The sequence below is a fragment of the Gadus morhua genome, chromosome 12 (assembly GCF_902167405.1).
Source record: "Gadus morhua chromosome 12, gadMor3.0, whole genome shotgun sequence".
NCBI classification, from domain to species: Eukaryota; Metazoa; Chordata; class Actinopteri; order Gadiformes; family Gadidae; genus Gadus; species Gadus morhua.
Window position 1 is genome coordinate 27,833,811 of NC_044059.1, and position 10,000 is coordinate 27,843,810.

Genomic DNA, 10,000 nt, shown 5'->3' on the forward strand with positions numbered 1-10,000 from the left:
AGACATTGTGAGATCTCTTCTCCTGCGCCCCCGCCCCCCGCCCCCCTCACCCTCACCCTCACCCAGCCCCTGAGCCCCCCTCCCCCTCCACCCCCACCACCCCCATGCCCGACCCCACCTCCCCGAACCACCAGCTCACTGCAGCTGCTCCTCCCTGGCCTCCCGCCTTGGACAGGTATTTATTGCTTCCCTCGCGCTGCAGGTTACCTCATGGTAGCGTGGTCTCGAGGGCCCCGGGAGCGGAACATAGCGCAGTACGGACAAAAGCTACGCCCAACCTCTCCCCCCCCCCCCCCCCCCCCCCCCCCCCCCCCCAAACCTGGGGCAACCTCTCTGTGGAACATAGCGCAGTACGGACAAAAGCTACACCCAACCTCTCCCTGAGTCCTTCTCTCTCCCCCTGACCCTCCCCCCACAAACCTGGGGCAACCTCTCTGTGGAACATAGCGCAGTACGGACAAAAGCTACACGCAACCTCTCCCCCCCCCCCCCTCCCCTAACCCGGGACCACCTCTCTGGGGAACATGCCACCCAAGGTCACCGCTGTCGCTGTGCAAACATAGAAAAGGTGCTCATGTTCATCCCGCTTCTCTGTCTGGCTCTCTCTCATCAGGCTCCCTGACGTGGCCTTAACCCGGCCACGGGGGTTAGGTGCTGCCCGCGGGCCGGGTTAAATGCTACCCGCGTGCCCCGTCGCACAAGGACAGACTCCGAAGAACTACTGCACAACGTCGAGCGCATTCACTCACTCTGGTCGCCTCCCTCTTTGAGGAGGAAGGGGGTGCGTGGGGGAGGGGGGGGGGGGGGCTGTACTATGTCAAATGTTCTAAGTCGTTCTCGATTAGGTTTTTTTTTCTTTGTTCTCGTTGGTGTAGCCGGCATTTTAACAAGGTTGTTGATGTTTTCATCATTCACCCATGACACATCGCGCGCTGAAGTTACACGTACAAACAGTGTACCCCCCGCATTAAGAAGGGACCCGATGTCATCCTAACTACCTGCTGTATGTCGACACACACACACACACACGCACACACACGCAGGCGCACACACTCACACGTATACAATTATAAAGTGTCAAGTACCCAAAGCAGAATCGATTAAAAATGGAACCAACATTGACAGAAAAAGAACTGAAAACAGAAAAATTAAGACGAATCATACAGGACTAGAGAAATGCTGAATTCGCAGGGTTGGGGGGTGCAAGACAGGCAACACAGTCAAGCTAACAGACGCATGGAGAAGAGGGCAACGCTTTAGAAACAGACGCCCTCCTCCATTCCCCTTCCCTCGAGCCCTGCAACCTAGAGCCTCCACAAACGTGGATTTGACTCCACAATATTTAGTCTTTTCTATTATCTTAAAGACCATGAGATTCATAAAATACATTGTTTTTCTTTTCTTTTTTCGTGAGAGAGCGAGAGAAAGAGTTAAGAAACACTTCAATCAAACCCAACGTCGGATTCTTTCTGGAGCATCAAAAGAAGAGGACTTGCATATACCACACCGAGTGGCAATGTTGTTTCTATGGTAACTGTACATTTTCAGATGTCTGCAAAAGAATAGAAAAAAAAAGATGTTGTATCATTCAAAAGGATTTATCCTCGTTTAACCCAAGCAGGAGCCTGGTGTTGGACAGGCACCCTGTTACGAAACGAAAATCTCCCATCCACTGCATAGTTGCTCATAGTTGATGTGAATCCACGTGACATTCTACCAATAAGAGCATGTATGCCAATGTACAAAATCCCTAAGATCATAAGGAAATAAAGTGACCCAGAGAGTGGACATCGTGGGCGCCTGATTCGAAGTGTTCTTTGCTCTTTGACAATTAAACCGACGCAAGTGCTGTCTCCGTTTCCAGAAAAGCAAAGAGGGACGACGAAACGTTAAGATTAGATTTGTGACACCCTGATTTGGTTTAAAGAGGAAAAAGTTAGTCTTTGTCGTTAAAGTTTGCCTCCAATTGTTATCTTTTTCTCCTCTCTGTCCGGCCGCCTGTCTCACAGGCGTCCGCAGAGGGAATATGGCGTCCAGCGGGGGGGGGGGGGGGGGGGCTAGCGGACCCCTGGGGGCCCCCCTAGGGCCCCATCTCCACCGGCCTCTCCTGAGACTCAGGACTGTGCGAGAGGAAGTCGGGGCCGCCCTCCTCCGCGGTTAAGGTGGGGTCTGACCGCCTCCGGCCCCTGGCCCCGTGGGGGCCCGAGCGGGCCAGGGGCCCGGCGGGGGCGCCCAGCACGCCCAGGTCCAGAGGGGCCTCCAGGGGGGCCGGCTCCCTCACCCGGGGCTTGCGGCCGCGGCGCGAGGGGACGCCGTTGCAGCCGTCCTTCTTGAGGTGGCGGTGCAGGTGGTCCGAGCGCACGAAGGTCTTGAAGCAGCTGGAGCACTGGTAGGGCCGGAGCCCGGTGTGCACGCGCATGTGGTTCTTCAGGTCGTAGTTGTGGGCGAAGGCGGCGCCGCACTGCGTGCACAGGTACGGCTTCTCCCCCGTGTGCTTCCTCATGTGCACCTTGAGCTTGTCCTGCCTGGGGAGGGGAAACGAGAGGAGATCAGAACGAGCGTATGCGACGAAACAAGACGCCCAGCACAGAGCGGAGGGTAAAAGGCTCAGGTATGGTTCCCACGTCAACGCAACACAATGACCAGACGCTTCAACGCAGGCGTCAACGTGTTTTGGTTCTGCGTCGGTGTTTTAGTGAGCGGACCAATCGACGCCTCGACCCAAGGTTACAATTTTTGGGAGGCGCACGTCGGGCCCTTGTGGTGGACGCAAGGAGGGTCAGAGAGGGCGAAACGGGTCCGTAAACCACCTTGCTTTGCGTCGACTTAGGAACCATAACTGAGACTTAAGCCAACACATATTTCAAAAGAGGAAGACATGTTTAAGCGCTGTTATCCCTGTTGGAGATTCCCGCTGCATACGAAACCCCCTTTCTGCCATATATTATTCCTTTTAATGTACATACGGGTCAACGGTATTTTGTCTTTAACGGTTTGTGTCAGCTATTAAAGCGTCTACTCCCAGTGCTGCCGTGCGGGCGCCGCTTGGTGAGCCGATGGGGCCGTAAACCTGAGGTTTTTATCTGAACCATTCCTCATAACTCCTGTCTGAACCCAAGCCCCTTGCTCACGATGGCGTTTATTTACAGCGTCGGGTCATTTTTCTTTCCTTCCACACCCAGCAGCCATGATAATTATCATGGAGGAGAAAAAAGTGGCTGATAAATACCCGGATTTAAAAAGTATACGTTTATTATTATTAGTCATTTTCGAAAAATACATATCCAACTAAAAGATAAAAGAATAACTCATACTTTATCCATCGTGCAGAACCATGTGAGGATAACCTTATGTCAATCATAAGCTATCTTTGAAACAAAGGAAGTTTTATACTTAAGATTCAAATATATTGTTAGCAATATCCCGTCAAGGTTAACGTTAAGTGAATAACTGTTAAAACAACCCCAACTCTGATTCTATCAGTATCTTTTACAAAACAATTACATGCAGGAAACCAGACAACAACGCTGGCATGATTAATACACATAAACATCTCGCCTGCACTCATACCAAGGCTAACATAATACTGGATAACCCAACCGGGTTGGACGTCATTCTGTGACGTCTGGGTCTTTCTAAGGCTAGATTGTCCGCCCATCTCTTCTTTATCAGAATGCTTCTCTCGGGTCTCCTTCTGCCTTTCTTTAACCTCCCTCGTACCCTGCTAGCATCTTAGCTCTTCACTACCGTCTTAGCTCTTAGCTAGCTTAGCTCTTAGCTAGCTGTACTTCCCCACCAGCAGGGGCACAGGGTAGCTACACAGACTAGCGTAGGCAGCTAATGCATGCTTGTTGCTAGCAGAGCTTTGCGCTGGGCTTTAGGTAAACAAATACACGCACGTACACGCACACAAATAGGTTCCCTTCTGAGTTTGGATGGAGAACGTCCATGAATGGATGAAGGATAGACTCTTTGAAGCCCCTTTGTACGGTGGCAGGGCAACATGCGGCAGGCCCTACGGGTCAGGGCCCGGGGACAAAGTTCCACAGCGACAGGGGGGAATTATTTAACTGACAGGAGTGATTTATTACAGAGCGAGAGACACTCTTAACCCTGATCAAACAGGATTAAGATTACAATACCCCTCCTCCCATCGCTAACCTCATTTAACCGGAATGCAAATTTAGCTCAGTGTTCCCTGCTTGCCCTGCTAATGCAAAGGGTCCCAGTGTTCCTACCCTCCTGCATCTAGTTTCCAAAGCCAGCCCACTGATTAATTCATTAAGGGAATGGCTTCGAGGAAGCACTCACAAATACAGGGAAGCCATGTGCAGTCCAGACTCTATCGCTTTGTACCGGCTGCATTTCAGTTGGGCTTTGTGTTCGTGTGTGTGTGTTTGTGTGTGTTGGTTTTCGTGTGTGTGACTGTTCGTGTGTGTGTTTCTGTGTGTGTTCCTGTGTTTGCGTGTGTGCGTGCGTGCGTGCAGTTATGTTATGGGCAGGTTTGCTGGGGGCAACGATCAACATAACCAGAGTTCACAAGTTCAGATGAGATAGGATAACAGAGCGTGCCAAGAATCCCCCTCTATATCAGAATCTAACACTTTACAGCGGCCCTAGGCTAGATAACACTGCCCTGGTACAACCTCTTTATAGGGTCCCTTGGTTTGAAATGTCAGGACTTTGCTGTGGACCCTTCACCGATAAAACAACTTTTATGACCGCATCAGCCTGCGGGCGAGCGCTGGAATGTGCAATGCACATTTTTAGAGAACATTATGCTGATGAAAAGTAATAATGCTGCTGAATAAACAGAACGTTATATAAGGAGGTGTTGAGTCCGAACAGGTGCGTCACACGGCACACAACACCACAGAGAAGTGCTGGTTAAAACACATCCCGGAAGAGAACAAACAGAATATTAAAAATAGAACAATAAAAAATTAAGAGTAAAAGTTAATTCACGACCGTCACAGATGTATGCCGTGAAGGAGCTCAGAAACAATCAACACTTTAAAGAAGTTGTTGAATTTCACCCACCAAAATCGGTTGAATGCTACGCGTGCTACCGCTAACTGCGATGCTAGCCCGCGACCCCTAGCCGAGCTCTAACGTAGCCGTGCACGAGTGTCAGTTGTGTGTCACTCCCACCCCTCTAACACACACACTTACGTATGATGTATGTCCTGGCACTTAAAAATAGTACTTAGCATTGTGCAGCATCTGATCCAAGCTATCTTTGTTGTATACGGGGAACGGGTTAACCTAGCGATTGCAAGTGCTTTGCACTTGGTTCTATAAACATCCTTACTGTACCGACAGTGATATATTGTTGCTTCTCCTTCTGACAAATGGACTTATTGTAATTCGCTTTGGATGAAAACGTCTGCTAAATGCCCTAAATGTAAAAAATGTCTGAGAGAGTTTAGTTCAGTCGCTTTTTTCTTTGTCGATATTTCTCATCGTAATCATTTGTAGTCTGTGACATCTCGACCTGAAACCCGTCCTTCATATGACGGCGGAACGGAAACTAACAAATTGTGAGGGGGATTCTGCCATCGCACATCAAACACGCCTTATGGGACGTTTTTTGTTGTGACAGTGCGGCAATTATGGCGATTTTAAAACAGACTGTATGTGAGCTTAAGTGAGACTTACCTGGTGAAGCGCACTTTGCAGATGGCGCACTCGTAGGGCTTCTCCCCGGTGTGCGTCCGGATGTGCCGGGGCAGTTTCCCCGCCCCCTGGATGACCTTGGAGCAAATGGGGCACTTCTGGAACGCCTTCGACCGCATCTTCCTCTCCCCGCCGCTGCCGCCGCCGCCGCCGCCGCCCCCACCGGCCCCCCCGCCGCCCCCTCCTCCCATGGCGCCGCCCCTCTCGCCCGGGCCCCGCCCCCTCTCGCCCGGGCCCCGCCCCCTCTCGGGGACCAGCCCGCCGAGGGACGCGGCCCAGTGCGGCGGCACCAGGCCGTGTGCCGCCGCGGCCGCGGCCGCCGTCACGGCGCCCCCGTCCTCGTGATGCGTGCTGTTAAAGTAATTCAAGTAAAACTCCATGTCGGGGTCCTCGCCACCGTCGCCGCCCCCCCCCTGGTCCTCGCCGGCGGCGGCGCGCTCCTTCTGCCGCTCCATGGAGTCCATCATGTGCTGCAGCAGCGCGCTGGCCGAGCCGCGGTCCCGCTCCCGGGCCGCCGCCGCCACCACCGCCGCCGCCAGCTCCCCGTCCGCTTCGGGGCCCGGCCGGGGGGGGTAGAAGTGGCCGTTCAGGGCGGCGGCGGCGGCGGCGGCGGTGGCGGGGAAGAAAGGCAGAGCCCCGTTCCCCTGGGGCCACTCCCCCCCGCCGCCCTCGCTCTGCGCCGCCTTCCCCTTCCTCCCCCTCCTCCTCCTCGTCCTCTTCCTCCTCGTCGTCCTCCTCCTCCTCTTCCTCGTCCTCCTCCATCTCCCGCCCTGGCGCCTGGACCGCCAGGGCGGAGTAGTACTCCCCGGGCCCGCCGCCGTTGCTGTGGGGCGTGCCGTTGCCGTGGTTAAAGTGCGGTTGCGTGGCCTGGTCCCTGAGTTCCGGCGTGCTACAGCTGCTGCTCCAGGTGGCCCCCCCCCGCTGGAAGTACTCCAGGTACTCCTGCGCCCGCAGCTCGGGCTCCGCCCCCTCCTGGCCACGCCCCCCGGGGCCGCCCCCCTCCTCCTCCTCGCTGTCGTCTCGTCGCTCGCTGCCCGCCTGCACGCACATCACCATGGAGACGAGAGGAGCACACACTCAGTGTTACACAGACGTTGTGGGGATGAATACAGATGATGGGATGATTGGCACTTATTGTATGTTGTACACCCTGCAACGTATTGTACGTTGTGCGTCCTTGGATTTAGAAATGGTACTTAGCATCATGTAGCATCTTATCCTAGCTATCTTTGTTGTACACAGGGAATGGGTTAACCTAGTGATGGTTAGTGCTCGGCACTTGGTTCTATGAACGTCCTTACTGTACCGACAGAGATATATGGTTGTTTCTCCTTCTTCTGACAAATGTACTGATTGTAAGTCACTCTGGATAAAAGCGTTTGCTGAATGCCCTGAATGTAAGTGTACGTAATGCAATGACGCCCACAGTTTGAGAGAGAGTTCCGTTCAGTCGCTTTTTCAATATTGGTCATCCAATAATTTGCAGTCTGTTACCTCTCGTTCTGAAACCCGTCCTTCTTCATATGAAGGCGGAACAGAAACTAAATGTTATCGTATTATATATTTTTTTTAATATATTTTAACACCGGAAGTTTTCGCCTTCAGCGTGCGGCAATTATTACGATCTAAAAATCCGACTTTTTCATCAGCTCAGCGTTTTTCACCACATCCGCCACCCCCCCCCCATCCCCCGCACACGAACATTGGATACCGATGTAGCACTGGGCGTTCTGCAAGCCATCCTGCTGTGTACAGATGTGTGACACAAAGGGGGGGGGGGGGGGGGGTGACGGAGGGACGTCTTATCTATATAAGGTAAGCGAGCGCACCGTGGCAATCGACTGGACGCGCTCGGTGTCATGTGAATGTCGGAGCATCGCCGCGGCGATGAGCACGGCAACATAACACTGTGTGTGAAACAGCCTGCTGTCCCGTCGCACACACACACACACACACACACGCACACACACACACACACACACACACACACACACACACACACACACACACACACACACACACACACACACACACACACACACACACACACACACACACACACACACACAGAGTTGGCCCAGCATACGCAAGTGTGAAAGTAACCCCATGGCTGTGGGCGTATGCTTGGCACACTGTGTCGAGAGAGAGACCGACAGCGAGCAGGAGAGAGTGAGCGAGAGAGAGAGGGAGAAGTAAAATCTGCCATGTGATGTATGCTCTTTGGACTATTTCCATTCAGGCACGCTATGATTAAGTGGGGGGGAACCGGGCTTTGATTGAGCGCCTCTAATGGAACACCGTTTAGCATTTCTTCATCTTCAACGCTACTTCCTTAACAACAACAACAACAACAAAAACAACAACATGCACCTTTCCCCGGCCCTTATTCCGCTGAAGCGGGGGCCGCGAGATACATCGAGTCGACACTTTAAGCCGATATTACACCCGTCAGCGAGGGCGAGGAGGAGGAGGAGGAGGAGGAGGAAGAGCTGATGATTAAGCTGCGTCTCCTTAAGGACCGATGTGGTGTCCTGTCACTCTGAGACCCGGGGGGGGGGGGGGGGGGGGGGAGTAAGAGGTACCGTACCGGGGGTGGGGAGTTAGAGGGGGGAGAAAGAGGTACCGTTCCGGGGTGGTGAGTAAGAAGGGGGAGAAAGAGGTACCTGACCGGGGGGGGGGGGAGAAAGAGGTACCGTAACGGAGGGGGGGGGGGAGTAAGAGGTACCTGACCGGGGGGGGGGGGGGGGGGGGGAGTAAGAGGGGGTCATACCGGGGGAGGAGGTAAGAGGGGGGAGGTGAGGGCTACTGACCGGCGGGGAGAGCACTTTGGTGTCCAGCAGGTGCGTGCAGACGTCCCGGACGGGGCCCACCTCCAGCAGGCGCGCGGCGGCGAGCACGCCGGCCACGCTGCCGTGGCTGAGCGTGAGCGTGGCGGTGTAGGCGAAGTCCAGCAGCGCGCCCAGCGCCTCGGCGCCCACGAAGTCCAGCGCGTACACGCTCTGGCGCTCGGCGGCCGCGCCCGACGTGAACAGCTTGTGGAAGTAGCTGCTGACCGACGCCAGCACCGAGCGGTGGGCCGGGAACTCCCGGTCGCGGACCACCAGCAGCACGTCGCAGAGGAGCCCGCTGCGGCGCTGGCGGTTCAGGCCGCCCAGCAGGTCGGCGCTGTGCTCGGGGAAGGGGATCCCGACGGGGCCTTCCTCCGCCTCAACGGGGCCCCCGCCACCGCCCCCGCCCCCCGCCGCCCCTCCTCCTCCTCCTCCTCCTCCTCCACTGCCTCCCCCCCGCAGCCTGCTGGAGCCCCGCCCCCCGGCCCCCGACGACATCTTCCACCAGCCTGCCGCCGACCCGCCTAGCACCGCCGCCGCCCGCGAGTCCGTCCTGACGCCCGTCTGTCTGCCCCTTCTGCAGGAAGGGCGGCAACGGATAGCAGGAAGAGGGGAGGGGGGGGGGGGGGGAGAACAGAAGTATGGATCAGATCACGGTCCGTGACACGCCGTGAGCAGAGAGGGAGAGAGAGAGAGAGAGAGAGAGAGAGAGAGGGAGAGAGGGAGAGAGGGAGAGGGAGAGGGAGAGGGAGAGAGAGAGAGAGAGAGAGAGAGAGAGAGAGAGAGAGAGAGAGAGAGAGAGCGAGCGCCGGCCGGGAGGGAAACAGCGGAGGGAGGTATCGATCCATCAGCCCACCATGGTCAGGAATATACACAGGGCCGCAGTCAGAGCCAGACACACACACACACACACACACACACACACACACACACACACACACACACACACACACACACACACACACACACACACACACACACACACACACACACACACACACACACACACACCTGACCTGGGTGCAACGACTACCTCAATAAGAGATTTGGTTTTATGGTCCTCTCGTGCGTTTATAGACGGGACAGGGAGGAAGGGTGGAGACGAGAGGGAACGCCGGCTGGCACACGGGACCACGGGAACGCCGTGTGGCCCACGGGACCAGAGGTGGGAATCGAACCGGCGGCAGCGAGGTGTCACCCTCACGGGGCGAGTCACCCACTCAAACCCTTCATCTTTAAATACCGATTCTCTTTGTCACGCGCCAAACTCCCTGATGTGAGGTCAAGTATTTATACGGACCGCTGAACGCCCCAGGAGCCAGACCAATCAGAACCAGCGGCAGAGCAAGCTCCCTCTACAAGCCCCGTCCACACGGAGCCGAAACGGGCGAAAAACGATCCGGTTTTCGTTTTATGCGGTTCAGGAACATCTCCGTAAAGACGGAGTCATTGTGAAACCGCATCGAGCTGTAGAAAGGCTGCAGTAAATATTCAAG

The 10,000-nt window shown here is 55.1% G+C and overlaps 1 protein-coding gene across 1 annotated transcript in view; it reads right to left on the reverse strand.

Moving 5' to 3' along the window:
- Nucleotides 1–10,000, reverse strand: part of zbtb7a (zinc finger and BTB domain containing 7a) — a 16,901-nt gene that overhangs the window by 6,159 nt on the left and 742 nt on the right. Inside the window, exons 2-6 of the mRNA XM_030371743.1 lie at nt 8,487–9,081; nt 6,405–6,714; nt 5,659–6,367; nt 375–2,525; nt 1–278 (exon numbers count right to left, since the gene is read on the reverse strand). The exon at nt 1–278 is cut by the window's left edge and continues 6,159 nt beyond it. Coding sequence (XP_030227603.1) covers nt 2,081–2,525; nt 5,659–6,367; nt 6,405–6,714; nt 8,487–9,081 — 2,059 coding nt within the window. The 3' untranslated portion in view covers nt 1–278; nt 375–2,080. The remainder of the gene's footprint in view (nt 279–374; nt 2,526–5,658; nt 6,368–6,404; nt 6,715–8,486; nt 9,082–10,000) is intronic.